The sequence below is a fragment of the Staurois parvus genome, unplaced genomic scaffold, assembly GCF_062004578.1.
Source record: "Staurois parvus isolate SC_StPar_1 unplaced genomic scaffold, SC_StPar_1.0 ptg000081l, whole genome shotgun sequence".
Classification (NCBI taxonomy): Eukaryota; Metazoa; Chordata; class Amphibia; order Anura; family Ranidae; genus Staurois; species Staurois parvus.
In genome coordinates, this window is record NW_028317877.1 from 17,463,520 (window position 1) to 17,489,940 (window position 26,421).

At 39.2% G+C, this 26,421-nt stretch overlaps 1 protein-coding gene across 1 annotated transcript in view; it reads right to left on the reverse strand.

The window, feature by feature from the left end:
- FNDC1 (fibronectin type III domain containing 1) overlaps window positions 1-26,421 on the reverse strand; it is a 273,409-nt gene that overhangs the window by 11,622 nt on the left and 235,366 nt on the right. Inside the window, exons 16-19 of the mRNA XM_089669817.1 lie at window positions 9,533-9,612; window positions 7,306-7,335; window positions 6,664-6,825; window positions 1,647-1,763 (exon numbers count right to left, since the gene is read on the reverse strand). Of these exons, the coding sequence (XP_089525943.1) occupies window positions 1,647-1,763; window positions 6,664-6,825; window positions 7,306-7,335; window positions 9,533-9,612 (389 nt within the window). The remainder of the gene's footprint in view (window positions 1-1,646; window positions 1,764-6,663; window positions 6,826-7,305; window positions 7,336-9,532; window positions 9,613-26,421) is intronic.

A 26,421-nucleotide genomic window follows, 5' to 3' on the forward strand; every position in this document is an offset into this window, starting at 1 on the left:
TCCCAGTTGCTTCCAGTTTGTTTTAATACAACTAGCAGTTGACTGTGGAATATTTGGTAGCAAGGAAATTTCATGGATGAACCTATTGCACAGGTGGCAACCTATCACAGTACCACGCTTGAGTTCACTGAGTTCCTGAGAGCAACTTATGCAGGCCATAGATGGGTCGAAAATTGGCCGATTTTTTGGCCGAAAATAAAATCGGCCGATTTTCGGATCGTTAGTGGGCTATTTGTTCGGCCGTTCTTCGGTATTTTGGCCGTTTTTTTTTTTTGGTAAAGTTGGAAAAAAATCGTCCGATTTTGCCGATCAGCCGATTTTCGCGGCAATTAGTGGGCAAATCGGCCGATTTTTTTACCGATAAAAAATCTGCGCATGAGCAGTGACCTGCAAGAGGAAGACAAAAAGAAGAAAAAGAAGAAGAGGAAGAGGATGAAGAAGAAGAGGAAGAAGAAGAGGATGAAGAAGAAGAAGAAGAGGATGAGGATGAAGAAGAAGAGGATGCGGATGAGGATGATGAAGAAGAAGAAGAAGGAGAAGAAGAGGATGAGGATGAAGATGAGGATGAAGAAGAAGAAGAAGAAGAGGATGAGGATGAAGAAGAAGAAGAAGAGGATGAGGATGAAGAAGAAGACGAGGATGAGGATGAAGAAGAAGAAGAGGATGAGGATGAAGAAGAAGAGGATGAGGAAGATGATGATGATGAAGAAGAAGAGGATGAGGATGAAGAAGAAGAAGAAGAAGAGGATGAGGATGAAGAAGAAGAAGAGGATGAGGATGATGAAGAAGAAGAAGTAGGATGAAAATAAGAGGAATTCCAGTCCAGCAAAAAGTGTCCCTGCAGAGAGCTCCGCTATTTCTTTGACAGTTCTCTGACAGTTCCTTGACATTTACAGCGGTTGCAACATTGTATCTATTTGTTTCCGAATAAAAACATCTGTATCCTAAATGGAAACAAATAGATACATTGTTGCAACCTCTATAAATGTCAAGGAACTGTCAGAGAACTGTCAAAGATATAGCGGAGCTCTCTGCAGGGACACTTTTTGCCAGCTGTAGAAGGGATGAAAATCGGTCGATTTTTTTTACCATTGATGGTAATGTCGGCCGCTTGAGCGACCGATTTTTCGTTTTTTAAAAGAAAAATCTGCCGTTTTTCGACCCATCTATGGCCTGCATTCTTTCACAAATGTTTGTAGAAGCAGTCTGCATGCCTAGGTGCTTGATTTTATACACCTGTGGCCATGGAGGTGATTGGAACACCTGAATAAAATGATGTAGAGGGGTGTCCCAATACTTTTGGCAATATAATGTGTGTATATATAGTTTAAAAACATATACATGTAAAATAATAAAATGTAAGTGAATATTTACAGTAATTCTGAATGTTATTTCACACATGAATAATCATACATTTAAATAATATTTTAAATTTATTGGCTGCTGTATAAACTGGATGAAATGTCTTTAATATATGAATTTTAACACTTTTTACCCATGGATATTGTGGGTGCTATATCCCATTTTATAATATAAAGAATAAAAGAGACCTTTGTATGGCATGTGCTGAAAAATAAATCCCTTTTTTCTCTTTGTCATTTATTTGGAAATGCATACATGTAAGTTGAGACTGTGATGTCACTCACCTTTAGTTGTTGGCAGGAATTCAGAGAGAGGATCTGTTCTTCCTTCCATATAGGAATCCACAAACTGACAGTGATCCTCTCCTCTCCCCCAGCTGTCACCTATACTGTAAAATGTGTCTTAAAAAGAAAAGAAAGATTATGTTGACAGGATTGGTAATGAGTCGGATATTTATGGGTCAGCTGGTAATAAAACAGACACAACTGATGTTAATGAGAGGGCAAACAAAAGAAGCAAACAGGGGAATGAGAATACAAAATGCTTATCATCAGAGAGTGAACAGTGGCTTGATTGATGTTGGTATGTACAGTATGTCTCATAGTGGTTAGCAATTCTGCCTTGAAGCACTGGGGTTCTTGGTTCAGGCCCTAGTCAGGACACCATCTGCATTGAATTTACTTATACTTGCATGGGTTTCCTTCATGTGCACCAGTTTCCCCCCACACTCCAAATACATGTTTCTAGGTTAATTGATTCCTTTCTAAAAGTGGCTAAAGGTATGATTATTCTACTGCATGAACTCAAGATGGCTGCGTCATTGTACACGAGTCCCCAGGGGGAAAAATGCTATAGAATTATAAATGAATTAATTACGACAGTACTTATTTCTATAGGAATAAAGGATCATTGTGATTTGATGCAAATTAGTTCACACACCTTTTCATTTCATTTATCTTTTACATTCACAATTTTATATAATACATACTATATTTCTTTCTTAAAGATGAGGGCAATCAGATTAAATATCAAGAGAATGCTGTAAAATCTTCTAAAATATTATTGTGATTTGTAAGTGTGGAAATAATATCTGCTTTCAGGAAATACAAACGTTATATCTCCTCCCATTCCCGAAACCAGATAATAAATTATTAATTTAAGAAAATGTCATTGTAGGCATTGACAGAGAAAAAGTGAAGCTTTTTTTGTAGTACGTCATAAGTACGCCACATGGGAGATTTTATTTCAACACACTCAGCTACTTGTTTGTGGTACCCTGACTGCTTATTCTGGGACTTTAGCATGCACCTATAATTTACTGTCTGCAATGAGCCTGTTGTAGCACTACTGGCATCATGATTGAGGTGCCAGTAGGGGCTATGAGTATTATAATCACTATAGAAGCATACAGTATACAGTCATTGACAGAGGTGAATTCATATCACACATATGCAGTAGGTGTTTGTGACCATCTTGCAACTTTGTAAGTCCCAAGGCACAGGCATATTTTAACATTCTCATTTGAGTCTGTCACCTGATTGCATTGGGAGACAACACCAGGGTTCTAGTGTGATTCATTCTTATATGGCCATGACTGCTGTAGTGCCCCAATCAGAAGACAGTGCTCAGAAAAACTCTCCAACATGTCCACACCATGGTGTGGGCACATTGGAGAGTTTTTTGAGCATTGTGTTCTGATTGGAGCACAATTCTAACTACTGATTTGGGACTTCCGGACTTTGTTTATATATAATATTTTTATTTTTTATATATATATATATACCCTTTTTTGTACATATTTATTGATGTCTCTTCCATCTATGAGCAGCAGCATTTATTTATTGAGGTTTTGAGTTTTCTGTGGCGCGGGTTTACTTTATTTCCTGACTGCTGTAATGCTGTCTGTTGCACTTTTATTGTTCTGTTAAAGGATCAAGTCCTTTTATTTATTCCTTTTGGGGCTGTAATGCTGTGACAAATATCATTATTTCATTAAATCAATTGGGGATTAGTTAATACTGAGATTCAACAGCACACAAGAACATTCAGATATACAGTGGGGCAAAAAAGTATTTAGTCAGCCACCAATTGTGCAAGTTCTCCCACTTAAAAAGATGAGAGAGGTCTGTAATTGGCATCATAGGTAGACCTCAACTATGAGAGATAAAATGAGAAAAAAAATCCAGATAATCACATTGGCTTATTTGGAAAGAATTTATTTGCAAATTATGGTGGAAAATAAGTATTTGGTCACCTACAAACAAGCAAGATTTCTGGCTCTCACAGACCTGTACCTTCTTCTTTAAGAGGCTCCTCTGTCCTGCACGCATTACCTGTATCAATGGCACCTGTTTGAACTTGTTATCAGTATAAAAGACACCTGTCCACAACCTCAAACAGTCAAACTCCAAACTCCACTATGGTGAAGACCAAAGAGCTGTCGAAGGACAGCAGAAACAAAACTGTAGACCTGCACCAGGCTGGGAAGACTGAATCTGCAATAGGCAAGGAGCTTGGTGTGAACAAATCAACTGTAGGAGAAATAATTAGAAAATGGAGGACATACAAGACCACTGATAATCTCCCTCGATCTGGGGCTCCAAGATCTCACCCCGTGGGTTCAAAACGATCACAAGAACAGTGAGCAAAAGTCCAAGGACCACGCGGGGGGAGTGAATGACCTGCAGAGAGCTGGGACCAATGTAACAAAGGGTACCATCAGTAACACACTACACCGCCAGGGACTCAGATCCTGCAGTGCCAGACGTGTCCCCCTGCTTAAGCCAGTACATGTCCGGGCCCGTCTGAAGTTTGCTAGAGAGCATTTGGATGATCCAGAAGAGGATTGGGAGAATGTTATATGGTCAGATGAAACCAAAATAGAACTGTTTGGTAGAAACACAACTCGTCGTGTTTGGAGGAGAGAGAATGCTGAGTTGCATCCAAAGAACACCACTCATGCATAGTATATCATAATTTCATCATCAAGTTAGCTGGATTTGCAGAGCTGGTCCCCAGTTAAGCTTTGGTCTCATTTCCATCAGCAGTCAGGACACATTAATCTTTCCAGACTGAAGGATATCCATTTATTCTGAGAATTCCAACAAGAGAAACCATAGTGGATCTGGAACGTTTACCTACCCATTTCAATATCAGCGTGGATCACCAACCATTGTGATGGTTATCCATCCACATGCAATCTCACTCAACTGCACTCCAGTTTGTGATTGAACACTTAGTTATTGTAGTGGCTGTGTATTTATTTGCAGCTGTGTACCATCCAGCACAATATGCCAGTTTTGCAGGTATAACTGGGACTATGCTATAATGATATAAGCCTTTCCTTCACCTCACTCCCCAAATCCAAATAAATAATCCAAGTACTCCCCAACTACCTAACAATATATTATAAATCTCCCAAATCAATTAAATAATATATAAATATTAAATGAAAATAAAATAAATATAATATAAAATAAAATATAAAATAAATGTCCAAATATATAAAATCCCTTCAGATGAAGTCCGGAAGAGACAAAACGCGTTAGAGACGTGACGTCTGACTCTTGCACGCAAAACCGGAAGTGTCGCCATGACCATTTTGATTGCTGGAAAACATTTCCATACCCTAAAGACTTCAAGGCTGGTTTGTTTGCCACATAGCTGCAATTATTATACCCCAATGTAAAATATTTTATTAAATTGTCCTTATACTTGGAATACCTATTACATGAGTCTCCTTTGCTTTATGAGCAATATGGAGGATTGGCTTATGAAGTAAATGAAAGCTTGGAAGTAGTACATTTACCAAGAATATCGAGATAAGCTTGTGAATACTACCTGAGGGTAATGGTATTTAATATCACTATTTGGAGGTGGTCACAGAGTGCTCACTATATGAATTGAAGTGTTCACTTACATATCTTATTTGTTTCACTGATGTACTGTAGTTGATGATCTTTGAATTTATTTATATTTTTGGTTATATTTTTTTTTTTCTTTAATTTCATGCATTGTTATATTTTCACTGATCGCATGATTCACGTAATATTCACAGTTGTATTGGTTTTTTATTTTGGTGCACTTATTTATTGGTTGCACTGATACATTTACATACTGTTAATTTGTTATTTAGAAGGTAATACACTATTATAGTATTCTTTTTTCGAGGTATCATGAGAATTGGAAGAGGAATTGGAAATTCAACTTACTGGATTTGTATGGTGTTGGTGAACGTTTGTTTTGGACTTTTATATATTTGGACATTTATTTTATATTTTATATTATATTAATTTTATTTTCATTTAATATTTATATATTATTTAATTGATTTGGGAGATTTATAATATTTTGTTAGGTAGTTGGGGAGTACTTGGATTATTTATTTGGATTTGGGGAGTGAGGTGAAGGAAAGTCTTATATCATTTTGTTAACTTTCAAGGGGGAAAGTGTCACTTTCTTTTATGTGGTGATTGTGTGGGGGGTTTCACGTATTTAGAATATTGAGGTGTATTTACTCATGGGACTATGCTATGTTATTTACCATTGTATATGGATTCTACATGTAAGCACATTATTGCCAATTTTCATGTGTGCAATACAGATATATATATAAATGTTGGGTTGTGCAGTGTGATAATCTGACATGGTTTGCCCTTTGGGAAGGTTACATTACAACATTTAGAGCATAAAATAAAATATGTCCATTATTGTGGTGCACAACAACCACAGCTGCAGCATAAATGTGTCCACTGACCTCCAGCACGAATAGTTAGATATGGGGGTATTTGTTAAAATGTAACTAGCCAAGTCCCCAGGGACTGAACATTTTTACACAATTGTAGGTGTGTTTTATTTGATAAAATAAAGATGTATGCCATTTTCTTTCCTGCATTTGGGCTACTTTGTTTATTGTTAGGTTACCTATACAGTATATAGTTTGTTTTTAGCTATGGCTTTGGGGTTGAGACATCCATTGTAGGTTTATTGGTTGTGCTATTTTCAGGGTAATTGACCTTGTGTGCTCCCCGATTTGCATGTAGAGCACCCATTTGGTTGATTTCAGTATTCTTCCAATCTGAGTGTTGCAGTACAGGGGATTGAAAGAGACTGATATCAAATCATATATAGATGCTTTGCATTTGGAAATATTTTAAATGATTTATTGAAGACTACAGAGATGCATTCATTTTTCCTTCTTAAAGTTCAGCTTTAGATGATTACTCCAAAAAATTATAGCAACACTTGGCTTTTATGTCCATTAACGATGAAAATAAATCTTTTGTAAATAAACAGTCTTACCTCTTAGATTTTCACTGAGATAAATCTTATATCGCAAAGAATTGCAGAGCATGACCCCAACAAACTTTCGGTACCATGTGCGTTTGACATATTGTTTTCCTTGACAGCCACTATAACTTGAGTCATGTTTGAATGCATATGGAATCCAAATGGGTTCACCACCTTCAAAGAAAAGTTACATTGTCATGATATTCTGGTTGTCACAATTCAAGTACACATGCTACTTAAATCTATCATCAGAGGAACCTGGAAGCTTCCATTGCAGACCTCTTATTCTGAAAATTTATTTTGCCTGCCTGTCATAATGATCAGATGATTTCTGATTTGCATGCATGTTTTTCATCAGTGACTTGGATAATATGGATGCTTACAGAGTTATCATACAAGTCAGGCAGACAGCATTTGCAAAATTGTTATGGTTTGTTCCTGACACTCAGAGTTCAAGAAGTTACTTAGATAAGGGGTAAAATGTCTTCAACAGTAAACAAAAAGTTCAGGTCGAACTACTACTAGCCTTTTTAGAAGGAATTTTGCATCAGTTGTGTCTATATTTTATACTATGATAGACTTCCTCTAATATTCAAATATCAAGTTATTTTAGCCACTGGGTATTATCCCTGTTAATTCATGCATAAAACTTACCTGGGGGTCTAACGATGAGCAATGGATTATCTGTAGGAGAAAAAGTAGAAATTATAAAAAGATGAGTAACCATAATGAAATAAAAATTTTACATGGCTGCTCAGCCAATGGCTGAGAGTGCTGAGTGGAGTGTTCTGGCGGGAAGGGGGGGATAGGAGGGAGGGCGGAAGTCAAATTCATGGGTGAAGGTCCCCTTTAAAACCAAAATCTCAATACTTAACCTTATTTATTTGTTTGAAAGCTAAGGGGAAAAACAGTTTTTTTGTTTTGAAAGCTAAGGAGAAAAAAAAGTTTTGAGTACATTAGCAGAAATTATAAATGAATGTCTAATTTGTAAAGTATCTTTAAAAAGGTAAATGCATGCTATTTTAACATTTTGACAAAATATGTATATAAATATTTAGAAAAATAAAATACTGTACTTGCTTTAAAATTAATTTTCAGTTAAACACACACCCACAATATTGAAAAATGAACTTGAATTGGACAAAATAATGTAGAGGTTGATGAAGGATGAAGGAAGTTTGTTGTTCTTCCGAAAACACGTTCCCTAGAGTCACACACACTTACTCCCTCGGTAATACCAGACTGCTCATCCTTTCCCGCACAGCAATCCTTTCCAGTGAAGCTTTGGTACCAGCGATTCCCTGATCCACTGATTCACTAGTGCACAGAGCGGCTGGAGCTCTTGCACTGACAGCCATCTGGAGGAGGACAGACTGATGCTAATCCATCCTCAATACCCCTGATGAAGTCACATGGTTCTTGACGATACACACGGGGGGAGGAGCCAGGTGACATCAGAGCCGGAACACTTAGTACGGTCAGAGAAACTGCATAGTCTATATCACAGCTTCACAGCTTTTGTCACACTGTGTTTTTTTACTACTGTAACATGTGAGTGCATTTTTAATAAACTTTATGAGATTTTAAGAAACGTGCTGCACTATGGTCGCTTTATATGTTTGTGAGTTCTACCCACAGAGCCAGCTATACCATTAAAGGGTTTACTTGGAGGATACAGTGACCATATATGAAAGGCGGATTATCCACAGAGGAGAGACCACTATTAGAAGGGGAGATGCCCGTTTGACCTGTTTTCTATATGGGTCCATCCAAGAAGGTGAGGGTCCACACCAGGGGCGGACTGACAACTCATGTTGCCCTCGGGCAATAGGGGATCATGGGGCCCCTGTGTCCTTGCCTAAACTCAAAAAAGCCTATGAAAAAAGGTACCAGGGGAATCTCATGGGGCCCCCTACTGACCCCGGCCCTAGGTTAGTGCCCGAGATTCTAAATGGTCAGTGCGCCCCTGGTCCACACATTTCATATGGTCACCGTGGTGATGCACATCATTTAAAGATTTACAGCACCAGGATTGTGGGCTTACTCTCAAGTAGAAATATGTTCTTCCCACCTACATTATTGAAGAGATTTTCCTTCTTTTTTCCTTTTGGACTTATATTATTGAGTATTTTTACATGGTTCTTGGATTTATATGTATATTATGTTTAGTGTCTTTGAGCAGCGCAGAACTATTCATTGGTTTATTATTTCACATGTGATGAACACACACTTTATGTGTTTGCAGGAGCTCGTGTTCACAATTGTTTCACCATTTATTTAATTATTTGGCAGCACACAATTTTTTACCACTTATATATCTCTTGCACTTTTCTACTCTCCTGGCTTTGCATCCCGCTCTCTAGGGTGCCCATCCTCTCTGCACCTCCAGTGGCTGCCTCTCCATCCATCTCCCAGTGGATCAAGCCAATATTATATGATTTTAATGATCTTTTTAACAAAATGACATAATACACTATGTTGGTTCCTTGGGTGCCTCTCTCCCCTTCCCCATTTATTCATTTCAGATATCAGTCCTCCCAAGCCAGATTGGAGTCAGCAACCTGGTCCCATTAGTGTATGTATATATATCTAGTTATACAGCCTTACCTCCAGGAATTTGTTTATTCTCAAATTTCGCAGTATGAAGTATTTGTTACATTGGATCATATGTGTTTACTTTTAAGTTGTTACAAGGTTTAGTCAATGAGTAGACCATGTTGTTACTCAAACACTAGCAGTGATTTGTTTCACTGAGTTCATAAACAGCACCTGATCCGTGAACCAACGCCACAGGCAATTTTCTTCTTTGTTTTCTGACAAAATAATGTAGGAATCTGTCAACTATATATAAAACAATTACTATAATTAACTGCAATCATACCTGATTCTGTTACAAATGTCACCGAAGGGCTCATGGGTCCCAAACCATGTGGATTCTTTGCTTGGATTTTAAAATAATATCTAAAACGAAAAATAAAAAAGAAGAAAACTTTATTCTGTTCATACAGTTTATTGTGAGAAAAGCATTTGTTTGGATCAAGTACACTGCATGATGTAATGCAGAGTATAATTGCCAGCTGTACTGTACAAAATGGCTTTCTTGCAAACAAAACTTGGAAAACATGTATTATTAAAGAAAAACAGAAGATATAACTTATCCCTCGGAAATTTCAAAAGGTTTTCCAATTTATTTTCCTGCCAAACAGCTCTGTAACCATCAATGCTTGGCTTTATCTGCCATGACACAGTATTAAAGTGACACTCCAGGCAAGCAGTATAATACACAGTTGAAATAAATATGTTTATTCTTTGCACTGTCAAAGCATTTGTAATTCTGTACAGCCAATTTTGTAATTCACACATATTTTTCACACTAAACAACCAATCAGGTGACGCACATATTTCCCTTATAAGCAATTTACCAGTAGTTTCCTGTTTCAGCTATTCAGTTTTCTATGACACTCCACCACCTTCAAGCTCCTCATTGGATAGCGAATCAGTATCTTCACATTTGTCCAGTGAACAGTGAGCTGACCCAGGAAGTAGAATATCTAAACTTGTCGGCTACATAGTGGCCATATTGACTAGCAGAGGTATGTTTTTCACAAAAATGGCCAGACAATATTGCAAAATACATTTTCAAAGTTTTTTGTCCTGGTACAAAAACAGCATGTGGTTAATATGTATTTATCTATTGTTTTTTTACTTTTACATTAAAATATATACTGTATGGGTAAAGGAAATTTGGTTAAAGGAAAATGGTTACAGCTACATTTTTAAATTGTTAACAAGCAGTATTTAGTGGTACAATATAATAATTAACTTATTATTTGCTCTGCTAATCAATGAATCACTTCCCTATCAGGCCAATTCTGACACTTCTTACATACATTAAAAATCTACTTTTGTTTGCTAGAAAATTACTTAGAACTCCCAAACATTGTATACATCGCTCAAAAAAATTAAAGGAAAACACAGCAGATCTCAATAGGGAAAAATATCATGCTGGATATCTATTGTGATATGGACTGGGTAATGTGTTAGGAATGTAAGGATGCCTCATTGTCTGATGGAAATAAAAATTATTAACCTACAGAGGACTGAATTCAAAAGACACCCCGAAAATCAAAGTGAAAAAGTAATGCCGCAGGGCGCAGGCTAGTCCATTTTGCTGAAATTTTATTGCAGCAACTCAAAATGGTACTCAGTAGTTTGTATGGCCTCCATGTGCTTGTATACATGCCTGACAATGTCGGGGCATGCTCCTAATGAGATGACGGATGGTGTCCTGGGGTATTTCCTTCCAGATCTGAACCAGGGCATCATTGAGCTCCTGGACAGTCTGAGGTGCAACCTGGCGGTGTTGGATGGACCGAAACATGATATCCCAGAAGTGTTCTATTGGATTTAGGTCAGGCAAGCATGGGTGCCATTCAGTGGTATCAATTTCTTCATCCTCCAGGAACTGCCTGCAAACTCTCACCACATGAAGCCAGGCATTGCTATGCACCAGGAGGAACCCAGGACCCACTGCACCAGCGTAGGGTCTGAAAATGGGTCCAAGGATTTGATCCCGATACCTAATGGTAGTCAGGGTGCCATTGTCTAGCCTGTAGAGGTCTGTGTGTCCTTCCATGGATATACCTCCCCAGACCATCACTGATCCACCGCCAAAAAGGTCATGCTGAATGATGTTACAAGCAGCATAAGGTTCTCCATGCGTATATATATATATATATATATACACACACACACATATATGTGTGTAAACAAAGAGCTGAAACTGGAAATGCCGAAATCCACCTCACTTCCAGGTTCCAGGGTCACAGAGGGAACATCACAACATCAGATCCTCTCTCTCTGTAGTGCTGCAGTTGCCACCAGTCGCAGTGCTCCCAGGCTCCTGGCGGCAGCTGGATGCACACAGAAGTGATTGAGTGGCTATTCAGCCACTTGATCACTTCAGCCTACAAAGCATTGCAGTCTGCAAGAATCATCCAGGTATAACCACTGAAATTCAAGGACGTCCATGGACGTCTTGGTCAGACAGTGGTAATATATATTATTATAGAGTATTTATATAGCGCCAACAGTTCGCTCAGCGCTGTACATTACAATGGGAGACAATACACGAGACAGTACAATAACAATACAATGCGATACACGAGGGGTTCAAGGGCCCTGCTCCTTGGAGCTTACAATCTAGGAGGGAGGGGATAGTGGTACGGGAGGAATAGCTGTGAGGGATGGAGTGGTAGGAGGAGTGGAGGAGATCGGCAATTAGCTGAGGGCGGGGTAGGCTTCCCTGAAGAGATGGGTTTTCAGGGTGCGCCTAAAGGAGAGGAGAGTAGGTGATAGTCTGATGGATTGGGGTAGGGAGTTCCAGAGGAGGGAGGAAGCCCTGGAGAAGTCCTGGAGACGGGCATGGGAGGAGGAGACCAGGGAACTAGTGAGAAGGAGGTCTTGTGAGGAGCGGAGAGTACATTTAGGGTGTTATTTGGATATCAGGTCGGTGATGTAGTTTGGGGCAGTGTTATGGACAGCTTTGTACGTCAGTGTTAGCATTTTGAATTTTATCCATTGGGCAATCGGAAGCCAGTGGAGGGATTGGCAGAGGGGGGCGGATACGGAGCGGTTAGTAAGGTGGATGAGTCTGGCCACAGTATTCAGGATAGACTGAAGCGGGGATAACCTGTGGTGAGGAAGGCCAGTGAGGAGGGAGTTACAGTAGTCAAGTCGTGATATGATAAGGAAGTGAATGAGTTGCTTAGTAGTTTCCTGGGTTAGGAACGGACGCATTTTGGAGATGTTGCAGAGGTGGAGTCTACATGAGTTTGGCAGCGATTGAACCTGGGGCTGGAAGGACAGATTGGAGTCAAGGATGACACCAAGTACTCTGGCTTGCGGGGTGGGACTGATGGTGGCATTGTTGGTCGTGATGGAGAAGTCGGGGGGGGGGCGCAGGCTGGGGGGAAAACTAGGAGCTCGGTTTTGGAAAGGTTCAGTTTGAGGAAGTGGAGTGACAATAATCTAGAAATCACTGAAGGTATACAACCGAAAAAACTTGTCTACAGAAATCTGAAACATTAAACAAAATTATGGTCAAAGAAGCATATAAAGGTGTACGTTGAGCCAAAGCATTTTCTTTAGAAAAAGCGGTAAAGGATTAGAACTACTATTTTACCCTCACTTCTTGTCCTGTTGACTGATCTCACCACACAGGAAGTGAGGAAATAATAGGGATACAGACATACAAATCTGACAAAGGCTGCAGTCTTTCCCATTATACAAAAGAAATGCATTTTTATTTCTGGCTGCATTGCTGATGGAGAATTTCTCTTGCTTCCTGCCAGGTAAAGAGTTTCCAGAGAAACATAAAGCCTTGAATAGTAATTAAAGTGTTACTAAACCCACAACAGTAAAATCAGTCTGTATATGCAGTAAAGCATGCTTGTTATACTCACTGTGGAACCTAACAGGTTAATCCTCTGTGTAAAAAGGCTGTTTGATCCTGACTTCTCTGATCCTCCCCTTTTTCCAGTGTCCCTCTCTTATCTCCTGATAAGACATATAGTGTGGAGTCGCTCTGCACATGTTCAGTTTGGTGTGTATTGCTAGAGAGGCTTTTTTTTTTCTTTGCACAGTGCATGTGATCAGCACAGGGCCAATCAGCACTGTCCAGACAGAGGTCAGGGGTCCTGCATCCTCCTAGAGCAAAATGAAAACTCCTCCTACAAGCTTTAACCAGTGCTCTGCTGGACACTGATAGATGTCACAAGACTGCTCTAACTGCTGATGAGAAAAGGTATATTGCAGTTTATATTTACTAAATAATTGCATTTTCATGTTGTGTGTACTCGGAGAGACCAGATATAATGAATGCAGAGTCCTGGGTTAAGTAACACTTTAAGATCCTAACCTTTCCCCACTACAAAAGTAAAGAAAAAAAAAAGTATTAGCTGGACTTACATTTTAAGTTTGAAATCATACTTATAAAGGTATTATACTGTTCTTGCTAAAAGTATTATCAAAAATTTCAAATGTAGTAAAAGTACGCAGAAGTGCCTTTTATGTTAAACATTCCTCCTAGAATGCAACACAGGCACCTGCTGGGCCAGAGGCAGGTACCTATGGAAAGTCACAGCAAAATGCAGGTATCATAATCTTGGAGTCTATTGCCTGCAACAGTATGTAACTCCGTGGTTATAAGCAGGAAAAGTTTGGTACACAAAGAACAGTAGCAGTATAGGAGCAAGAAGTCTGGATCAAATGTGGGTATAGGATTATAATGGTTTTTTTTAATGGTTGAACTGGATGGACTTTTGTCTTTTTTCAATCAGACTATGTAACATAGTTTGTGATCAAGTCAAATTTGGCAACCAAGGGCATCAGGTTATAAGTAAACAGTGGTGAAGGGTGGTTGGTGAATTTTTAGCCAAAGGTCAGTACACAAGATAATGACATAAGCACAATAATCTGGCAAACAGAAAGTCTAGAGCAGCAATGGGCAAACTACGGCCCGGTGGACCTTTTAATCCGGCCCGCGGATGTGGCTGTCAGGATGTGTGTAGGCGGGGCAGCGTGACGAACATGAGGGGAGGGGAGCTAGGCTCCTCTCACAGTCCGCCCTGAAGACCGGAACGGCGCGGGAACACGGCGAGAGGAACGCACGGAGCAAAGGTAAGTGAATTGACACAGGGGGGACTTGGGGACTTAATATGGGGGATGAATTACTATAGGGGGGATGAATTACTATATGGGGGATGAATTACTATGGGAGATGAATTACTATGGGGGATGAATTACTATATGGGGGATGAATTACTATGGGGGATGAATTACTATATGGGGGATGAATTACTATGGTGGATGAATTACTATATGGGGGATGAATTACTATATGGGGATGAATTACTATATGGGGGATGAATTACTATGGGGGATGAATTACTATATGGGGGATAAATTACTATATGGGGGATGAATTACTATATGGGGGATTAATTACTATGGGGAATGAATTACTATATGGGGGATGAATTACTATATGGGGGATTAATTACTATGGGGAATGAATTACTATATGGGGGATGAATTACTATGGGGGATGAATTACTATATGGGGGATGAATTACTATATGGGGGATGAATTACTATATGGGGGATTAATTACTATGGGGAATGAATTACTATATGGGGGATTAATTACTATGAGGAATGAATTACTATATGGGGGATGAATTACTATATGGGGGATTAATTACTATGCTTACTATGGGGGAATATTACTATACTTACTATGGATGACACATACACATCATTCATCTACTCTTGGTCCGGCCCCCGGGTCCAATATATGAACCCATTGCGGCCCTCAAGTCAAAAAGTTTGCCCACCCCTGGTCTAGAGGAATGGCTTAAAAATAATGTTTAAGGGAGCAGCAAGGAGGTCAGAGTTCAGAGCAGAAATTGGGTATCAATGAAGATTAGAGATCAGGTAAGAAGCTACCTAGAGATTCAGGTGGCCCTGCAGAAAAAGCCACTACCAGACACAGCAGAGGCCCCAGGTTCAGATCTGAATTCTGACAGCAGGATGACCAACACTGATTGCCATAACAGAGCTACACTAAAAAGATGTAACCAGATTTAAAGAAAGACAGCTTGCAGATTGTTTCTGTGGTACAAGCAGGGCCTTTCTTTAATAACCAGTGGCTATCCAGTAGGTAGGGTAGTTCATTTTATATTACATTTGAATTGTCATTGCCAACAGAAGAAACACTTGGACTTTGCGCTTTCCCGCTGCCCTATAATAGAACTACTGCTACAGGGCTGCAGTGCTGCGCAAAATCACATATATATATATATATATTTATATATATACGTGATTCGCATTTCTGGGTGGGGAGCGTGTACGCCGCCCTACCCGAGCCGCTGTTGGTGGCTAGGCATGTCAATCACTGGGTTCTGGATGGAGATTCCCCACCAGAGATTCCCTGCCAGAACCCAGCGATCACCGTGTAAAGCTGACAGGGGAGAGACCTGTGTGTAAACAACACAGGTCTCTCTCCTGCCAGCAATGGCATGTCTTGTATTTCTCTGCACAGCAGAGATATATAAAACAGCATGTCTCCCTAGTAAAACACACAAAGCACACAGTTAACCCTTTGATCGCCCCAGATGTTAACCCCTTCCTGCCCAGTGCCATTAGTACAGTGTCAGTGCTTTTTATTAGTACTGATGTCGGTATTAGTGTCATTGGGATGTCAGTGGCAGTTAGTTCCCCCCCCCCCCAGTGTCAGAATGCCCACCGCAGTCCCGCAATAAGTAGCTGACTGCCGCCATTACTAGTATAAAAAAAAAATTCCAGTATATACAGGTGAAACTCGAAAAATTAGAATATTGTGCAAAAGTTCATTTATTTCAGTAATGCAACTTAAAAGGTGAAACTGATATACGAGATAGACTCATTACATGCAAAGTAAGATAGTTCAAGCCATGATTTGTCATAATTGTGATGATTATGGCTTACAGCTCATGAAAACCCCAAATCCACAATCTCAGAAAATTAGAATATTGTGAAAAGGTGCAATATTCTAGGCTCAAAGTGTCCCACTCTAATCAGCTAATTAAGCCATAACACCTGCAAAGGGTTCCTGAGCCTTTAAATGGTCTCTCAGTCTGGTTCAGTAGGAATCACAACCATGGGAAAGACTGCTGACCTGACAGTTGTGCAGAAAACCATCATTGACACCCTCCATAAGGAGGGAAAGCCTCAAAAGAAGTTGGATGTTCCCAAAGTGCTGTATCAAAGCACATTAATAGAAAGTTATGTGGAAGGGAAAAGAAGCGTCTTACCTGGGCTAAATTAAAACAGACCTGGTCTGTTGCTCAGTGGTCCAAAGTCCTCTTTTCTGGTGAGAGCAACTTTTGAATCTCATTTGGAAACCAAGGACCCAGAATATGGAGGAAGAATGGAGAGGCACACGCTGCAAGATGCTTGAAGTCCAGTGTGAAGTTTCCACAGTCTGTGTTGATTTGGGGAGCCATGTCATCTGCTGGTGTTGGTCCACTGTGCTTCATTAAGTCCAGGGTCAATGCAGCCATCTACCAGGAGATTTTGGAGCACTTCATGCTTCCTTCTGCAGACAAGCTTTATGGGGATGCTGACTTCATTTTCCAGCAGGACTTGGCACCTGCCCACACTGCCAAAAGCACCAAAACCTGGTTCAATGACTGTGGGATTACTGTGCTTGATTGGCCAGCAAACTCGCCTGACCTGAACCCCATAGAGAATCTATGGGGCATTGGCAAGAGAAAGAAGAGAGACATGAGACCGAACAATGCAGAAGAGCTGAAGGCAGCTATTGAAGCATCCTGGTCTTCCATAACACCTCAGCAGTGCCACAGGCCGATAGCTTCCATGCCACGCCGCACTGAGGCAGTAATTGCTGCAAAAAGGGCCCAAACCAAGTACTGAGTACATATGCATGCTTATACTTTTCAGAGGTCCGGTATTGTTCTATGTACAATCCTTGTTTTATTGATTGCATGTAATATTCTAATTTTCTGAGATTGTGGATTTGGGGTTTTCATGAGCTGTAAGCCATAATCATCACAATTATGACAAATCACGGCTTGAACTATCTTGCTTTGCATGTAATGAGTCTATCTCATATATTAGTTTCACCTTTTAAGTTGCATTACTGAAATAAATGAACTTTTGCATGATATTCTAATTTTTCGAGTTTCACCTGTATACCGCCATTTGTAAACGCTATAACTTTCACATAAACCAATTAATTTACATGTATTGGGACTTTTCTTTAGCAAAGACATGTAGCAGAATACATTTTGGCCTAAATTTATGACAAAATTAGATTTTTACAATTTTTTCTTTTATTTTACATGTTTAATAGCAAAAAAGTTAAATATATTGTTTTTTTTTTCAAAATGATCTGTCTTTTTTTATTTATAGAACAAAAAATAAAAAGTGCAGAGGTGATCAAATATCACCAAAATAAATCTCTACTTGTGGGAGAAAAGGACATATATGTCCTTTTTCATTTATGTCATTTATGGACAGCGTTGCATGACCGCACAATTGTCAGTTAAAGAAACGCAGCACTGTATCACAAAAAATGGCCTGGTCAGGAAGGGGGGTAAATCCTCTGGTGGGCATGTGGTTAAAACAGAGCTCGGTCTAAGCTTTTTTCAAGATGTATCTGTATGTAGCATTGCAAAGAGTTTCAATCTCTGCCAGAATTTATTTCTGTCTTTAATCATGGAAAGATTTCTCCAACTTCATCTCTGGCTAGCACAAGAGGATGTAAGGTAATCTGGTCAGTGGGGACACAGAAAGCAGCAAAAAGGCTCCAAGCAAAGTGCACGATTTCATTTTAAAGCCCAACTCTGGGCAAAATAACTTAACCAGGGTTAGGGAAGTTAAATATTTCTTTGCATCAAATGCAACCTTCTGTCATGCAGGCTTTCTTCTACATTTAGTAAATCTGCTTGTTTACATGTCGGGATTAGTACAGCTATCACTGTACATCCATACAGCTCAGATGTGAGCAGGTCTAACAAACCCCAGTGCTGCACTGCACTCTACTCTCTTTGTTCCTGGCCATTCAACAAAACATACACAGCCCCAGGCTTTGACGAATATGACCAAAATATACTGTTATTTAGACCAGGTTATTTTTTTAAATATATATAAATAATTATGCCACATTCTTTTATATTTATTAATATATCTAAATATTCATCCATAGTAACATTGATAAAAGGTTTAATTTAATAATGTACTAATGAATACAGAACTGCATTTATTTGTGTCTTTATATTTGTTTAAATCTGAGCTTTTTTCTTCCAATGCTGTTAGAAACAATTATTTTCAAATGGTTTTGGAATCAGTTTTATAATGCACATAGCTAGGTCATTGCAGGAAATACAGTAAGGCTCTAGAACAGGATAGAAAATTACAAAATCTTTAAAGAATGCATGGAAAGGAATTGAAAGAGAAGTTGCCCAATCTTTACAAAGGTCACATTCTGAATGGTAAAATAATCAAGACTCATGCTGATGTGCTGAAATTCAATTAAATATCTTGCAATTGTCTTCATAAATACTTTCTGAAACATGTCTTTAAGATTGGTGCAAAGCCCATATCTACAGCCTCTTTTGATCCTCCACTCCAGTGAAGTTACCATTCAGATTGTGTAAACTCATGATAATTCCTAACCATAATATGTTCCATCTGGGTGATGAGTGCAAAGAATAAAATATGACTAAATTAGGTATTACATATACACAAAAAATATATATGACACAGGTTGTACAAATTACATAAGGTATATAACTGTGTATAACCAGTACATACATGGCTGGAGATGGTACAAAAAACTTAAGACAACAGTTAGTATTTTGTATGATTCTGCAAATGAGTAAACATCAGTCAGGCTAAGGTCCCCTTTTTGTATGTGCCAGGATGTTGGGTAATGCTTTGGTTGATTTATTTGTGCTCCTACGACTATACAGATCATTTGGGTCATTTGTACAGTATATGACTAGTGTTTGACCTTTGTCTTTATTGAACTACTTTACCAAATGTAGCCATACAGGGGCGGACTGACAACTCATGGGGCCCCCGGGCAATAGGGGATCATGGGGCCCCTGTGCCCTTGCCCAAACTCAAAAAAGCCTATGAAAAAGGTACCAGGGGCATCTCATGGGGCCCCCTACTGACCCTGGGCCCCCGGGCAGTGCCCGAGTTTCCAAATGGTCAGTCCGCCCCTGTAGCCATATATGACCTAGTTATACATGGTGGGATCAAAAAGTTTAGAAACAAGGCTGCATGCACAGTCGCAGGGAGCACCGACCTTCATAAGTCAGTGTGCCAAAAGATATCGTTCTTTGTACATCGGGAGCTGTGCAACTGGTGCTATTCTGACCATGTACATTACCATGTCTGCTATTTCATCATAGACAGCAAGTTAGAACAAAGAGCAAAATGTGAAATTCTGCGTGCACCAGTTGCACAGCTCCCAATGTACACAGGATGATTTATTTTGGCACACTTACTTATGAAGGTCGGTACTCCCTGTGACTGTGCGTGCAGCCTTGTGCTGCCATCTGCTGGCGTGTTACAAAACTAGTCTTGAAATCTTGCGATACCACCTTGTATACACATACAGTATATACATCGGTAATCTGATGTGTTGCCAAAAAAAATCTCATTCTAGATGTAATTAAGAAAGGATTATCGTATTTGATGAACTTACTTTTAAGAGTAAGTGATCAAGGAATGTCCTCTATAAGGTTTAGATTTTCTTTCATGTTGGGACTGATCATATAACTACCGATACTGATATATAATGGCAGCAACAAGATCATGATGCTTTTAGTGGAAAGTGGCTGTATGAGGTGGTAGAGGTGTAGAACATATGTGCGACTTACAAATCATAACAGGCAAGATTCAAAGACGTTTGCGAAAAAATATATTCAATCAGTGGAGGTTTTTTTTTTCGTTTTTTTTCTCAGCAACCATAGTGGGTAACTTTTACAGTTACTAGACTTGTGGCCAGGAACAGTAGTAACAGGGTGCCAAAATATTTAGATAATTATTTTTTTTTAGTAGGGACAGATGTTCAAAATCTGATTGATCTTGTGTCTCTCCATTTCTTTTTTGTCAATGTGCTCGCTACTCACAGCTGTTCTAAACTCCATTCACACTCAATACAGCATAAATAGAGTCACACAGCATTTACCAAAAACATACCGCATGACCCAACTTTCACCCTGAAGTGCTGAAAGATCTAACATAAATGTTGGCGAACACTGCAGCACAAGTGTAACAGATAAATTGGAGTAAGACCAGCTTCACTTCAACCTCTCCAGCTCACACATTAAACAACCTTAATAATTTACCAACGCTGCAATTTAATCAGTAGATCATGTTATATTGACACTGACTGCATCAAGACCTAAAAACAGTCAATATTTTTCCAGCTTAAGTGCCAAAATTAAGAGTACTCACATCGTACATAAATTACTCATTTCACTGCAGCCTGGGACACTTACTTTTTTTTGTGCCAACAAGAGCAGTCTGCATTCTTTTTGCATTAGGAAAGTATACAACGTGGCAGGACTAGTGAAAAAGCATCTGGTTGTTTTAGTAACTTTGTGTGGACATACTAGCAAATGATACAGTTTTAAATCTATTCCATGATTTCCAGATTACACCCTCCATTACATTTCATATCAATGTGAATGTTTTATGACCTATTACTGAAGATAATGTAGGGCACATTTTCCTAACCTGCAAAGCTGTGAAGTCCAGCTGCAGAGAAGGGCCATTACATTTGCTGTACCCTGTAACCATTCCCACATGGAAGAAAAATATATTTTAAAAATATTCTTCCCAAATATATTGAAATATATTTGAAATACTACAATTCTGGCCATATTCAATATATATAAAAATATATTTCTCCCAGAAAAAAAATATATATATTATAATATATATATATATATATATATATATATATATATATATATATAAACACTGTATGTTGAAATGCATTTTTATTACAAAATATATGAAAGATATGTTTAAAAATATGTTTTCAAATACACAAAATACAAATCTACATTTTTGGAATGCATTTACAAATATGTGTAAAAATATATGTTAAAATTACTTTTTATATGTTAAAAAAAATCTAAAGAATATATTTTAAAAATATATATTTTTAAATATATATATATATTTTTAAATATATTCTTCAGATTTTCTTAACATATATTTGTAAATGCATTCCAAAAATGTAGATTTGTATTTTTAAAGACATACAGTATATTTGAAATGTATTTTTAAAAATATTTTTCATATATTTTGTAATAAGAATGCATCTTAACATACAGTATATATATATATATATATATATATTTTTTTTTTTTTTTTAAATATATTGAATATGGCCAAAATGTTAGTATTTCAAATATATGTCAGTATATTTGGGAAGAATATTTTTAAAATATATTTTTCTTCCATATGTGTTGTCACGGGTAAGGTAGGGCAAAAATTTAATCTCAAGAAGTTACAACCCAGATACGGCAGAAGGAATTTTACAAATTATACAAACTACCATCTGATACCTCCAGTCAGCTAGTTTCACACTGTGTCAACATTTGCCTTTATTAGCCCTGCTTTCCAACTGTATATGCTTTCAAAGATGCAGACAGTTGATGCGGCCAGTTAAAGTAAACAGCATACCTTACATGCCGCTGTGCAAGGTACAGAAGTTAGGAACACCCATGAACAGGGACAGATTGGCCATTTGAGCACTCGGGCACTGCCTGAGGGCCCGGGGTCAGTAGGGGGCCCCATTAGATGCCCCTGGTACCTTTGATAGGCTTTTTTGGGTGTGGTTTGAGTGTGTGCGAGTAAACAGGGGCCCCATGATCCCCTATTGCCTGGGGGACCCATGAGTTGGCAGTCCGCCCCTGCCCATGAAACTCTAAATCATTGTCATTATTTAGGACAATATAGTATTCTATACGAATGTGCTACTGTAAGTTTTAGCACCACAAGGCCATAGGGCCTACATTGTTGTGTGCTTCTGGAGTCTGATTTCATTTATTCCTGTAACGGATTCTGTAACTATCCTGAAACCACGATTGTCTCCTGTTTCTTTGGATGGCCTTTAGAGATTCCCAGAGATTCTACAAACCATTTTATGTAGCAAAAACAGCCCAGACAAATGCCTACAGTGATAAAAAAAACCATTTGCATAGATTACCCAAAGTTTATCTGGTTTTCTGTTTGTACTGTAATTAATTATAGTCTTAGAAATGGTTTATTCTTAAAAAAAATGCATAGGCATAAACTGAATTTATCCCCCAAATTTCACTGTCTTCTCGATTTCTAAGGCATTTCCCAGCATTTTTAGATTTTTCTTTGTTCCTGTGATGAGAAACTGCTTTTATTACTACCCACGACATCACCAGGCTTGTAAAATTCTTGCAGGGGCAATCGCTGGGAGGTCAATTCCTATTGTCCTAGACATGACCCCAAAATGAGTTCTCCCATGTGCTCTTGTGTTGGCAGCCACTTGCGAGTCTAGGTAACAGAGTTGTTTTGCTGGGAAAGAAATCAATGTACACATGTGAAATGGGTCAGAGCAGGGGCGTATTTACCACAAGGCAAACAAGGCACTTGCCTAGGGCGGCATTTTTCAGGGGGGCAGCACCTCCTCTCAGAAGAAGGGATGAAAGAAGGGACACGCGCAAAACGGGAACTAGGTGGGATCAAAGAGAGGCTGTGGGCTACTTGATGGTGTATTTAGAGCTTGACTGTCCAGAGACTTGATGTCCAGAGCTGTAAAGATGAGTGTCTTTCTCTCTATCACCATGGGGGGTGGGTAGTGGAAGGCTCTCCCAGGTGGGGGGCAGGGATGCTGTTGGTCAATGTCAGGCTCTCTCTATGGGAGGGGGAACGGGGGAGTGGTGTTGATCGGTGTCCGTGGGGGCAGACAGTTTTTGTGTTGCCTAGCGCAGCACAAAACCTAAATACACCACTGGATCAGAGGGTGGCTAGATAGAGTTCTGTAGCCCAGAAACACTGATTTGGATTTATGTGCAGTGCAGAGGTGGACTGACAACTCATGAGGCCCCCAGGCAATAGGGGATCATGGGGCCCCTGTGTCCTCGCCCATATTCAAATAAGCCTATGAAAAAGGTACCAGTGGCATCTCATGGGGCCCCCTACTGACCTCTGGCCCTCGGGCAGTGCCTGAGTTTCCAAATGGTCAGTCTGCCCCTGGTGCAGGGGATGCACAATTGTCGGACAACAGCAAGAAGTTAGGAGTTCTGAAAGATCAGGGAGATGGGAGTCACTTAGAGTGGGGGGCCCATGGCACCCAGCTCACTTTGAAGAGGTGGGGAGACCCCTGTTTCAGCTCCCCATATCCCTCTTATGTGTAAATCACCCTGTGCCTGTTAGGGGTACAGGGTAATTTGTCCTAATATTGGGGTGGGCTGTTGATTGTTTAATGTCATGTGGTTGCATCCCATTGTTCTATTGTGTGTCTTGCTTGGGAGAAAACTATTATGGGATGTATGTGTTTATGTATATTAGCTTAGTGGGGGTTGTCTCCAGCAGCCCTCCCTCCTGATGGGACTGTCTGATGGTGTGAAGTTTGAATACCTGTGTGTCTCTTGTTACTAAATGCAGATTGCCCCGCCCTGTGTCATTATGCAGGGAGGGGGGATTGTCCCCTGAGTGTATATATCTTGTATCTGTGTTCAAATAAACTAGTCTACCTCCTTGTTTACTTCAAGACTGGTGTCGCCTAGTCTTGTATGGTCGGCTGTGGTGACTGTTGTTGGTGTTCGGACGGGGAAGCGGTATTCTAACGGAATTACCCAAGCGCAGTCTGGGTCTGTTCCGTTACAACCAGCAAATAGTTTTCTATACAGGGTCTTTAGGGAATAAAACAGAGAGAAATGTCCATGTATTGCAAAGGTGTACTGCGTTTTTTTTTACTAAACATACACTTCAAATGGGTCAACTGTTTTAGTGAACACAGGAGCTTTTGTTGCAAGTAAACATTATTCCATCTGCTCAATTGTGTTTCAGAAAATTCCTGCAATTCTGCTAGTGCTCTGTATCAGGATACATCAGAGAGCATTTTTAAAATTATTCAGACATAGGATTTGCTAAGTAGACAGTAGTTTGAACTTCCTGTCACCTGTTTCTTCTATTAGATTTTTATTGTGTAAAGCAGGTGACTGTGATGACACATTATCAATCTCCACAGATGAAAATTTGATCACATCTGAGAAAACAAGCACATTCAAGGATTACCCTGAAAGGCTCAGAACAGACAGCAAGGCCAAGGAGAATGTGGAAAAACAATAAATGATGAAATGCCTTACATATCTAATCATTTCTACAAATCCCTCTCCACATATATTTTACCAAATGTGTTTAGTTTATTTCACCGTGTGGCTGTCAGTGCACCATTTATAACCCCTTTGCAAAAAAGTTTAGATTCTTTAATATCCAATACTCGGACAGATGTCTCACAGAGCTATTCCAACCACACACAGATATAGATTGTTCCCAAAATATCATCCTGACAGATGCTGAATTCTAATATATCAAGTAATTTAAACTTGCTATACCTTACATAAGTAAGAAGAACTGGTTCCAAAAAAACATAATTTTAGTGTTTTTTTGTACTCAATCAGTATGACATAACCAGATTCATATTGTATAAACCATTGTAAAGCCAAGAACTTACTTATTTATTAAATTGTCTGGAATCAGAACTGTCTGTGTTCAGTATCACAGCCAATAAAATTTAAGCCACATTGCAAAGCTGGAAAGTTGGAGAAGAACATGAAGACTCAAATAAGTTATTAATTGTAAAAACTAACAGTTCTTTGTGATTTTACTTCCAGTAATCAGAAATGAGTCTCTTCATGTGGTGTAGCCTTTTGTATTTTTGCTTTTTTATTATGCATGTGTATCACTCACTGATTTTAAAACATTTCATAGCTATTATGTGCAGTCATTTCATTATCCGTTGGTGGGAACACAAGTTCAGAAAACTGAATTAACTGGTTCCCGACCTCCCTATAGCAGAATGTATATGTGTGTGTGATTTTGCATTTCCAGGTAGGGGGCATGCGTGCATGCACGCGCTGTCCTATCCACGCCGCCTTTGGTGACTACAGCTGTTGTTCACCAGGTCCCGGCCACAATCCCCCGCCAACACCCGGCAATCCCCAAGGGACAGTGAAAGGGGAGAGGTCTGTGTGTAAACAGCACAGATCTCTCCCCTGTCAGCACAAACAGACTGCTTTGTATTTATCTGCACAGTAGAGCAATACAAAGCAGCTTGTCTCCCTAGTAAAACACACACAGCACATAATGTAAACCACAACACAGCACACAGTAAACAGTTTGATCACTCCAGATGTTAACCCCTTCCTGCCCAAAGTCATTAGTACAGTGTCAGTGCTTTTTATTATCACTGATCACTGTATTAGTGTCACTGGGGATGTCAGTGGCAATTAGTCAATTTCCTCCTAGTGTCAGAATGCCTGCCGCAGTCCCGCTATACGTCTCTGATCGCCGCCATTACTAGTATAAAAAAAAATTCCAGTTTATATATACCGCCATTTGTAGAGGCTGTAACGTTCACGTAAACCAATTAATTTACATGTATTGGGATTTTGTTTTTTAGCACAGACATGTAGCTTAATATACTTTGGCTTAAATGTATAATGAAATCTGATTTTTAAAATTTTTATACTGGATATGTTTTATGGCAAAAAGTAAAAAATTTTGTTATTTTTCAAAATAGTCTGTCTTTTTTTATAGTGTAAAAAAAAAAATGCAGAGCCGATCAAATGCCACGGAACGAAAGCTCTATTTGTGGGAAAAAAGGACATACATTTCATTTGGAGCATTGCATGACCGCGTAATTGTCAGTTAAAGTAACGCAGCGCCGTATCGCAAAAAATGGCCTGGTCAGGAAGGAAGGTAAATCCTCTGGAGGGCAAGTGGTTAATATAATTAAACAATCTACCATGTCTTGAATTATTATACCACACATTCATTTACACAAAATGAGAACTATAATAATACCATTAATAATATATAACAACACAAAGGACCAAATGTGATCCGCAAGTGGTATTGGTACCAAATAAAGACAGTCATAGTGCTCTCCATTTGGTGCCCTGTCAATAACGTATAGGA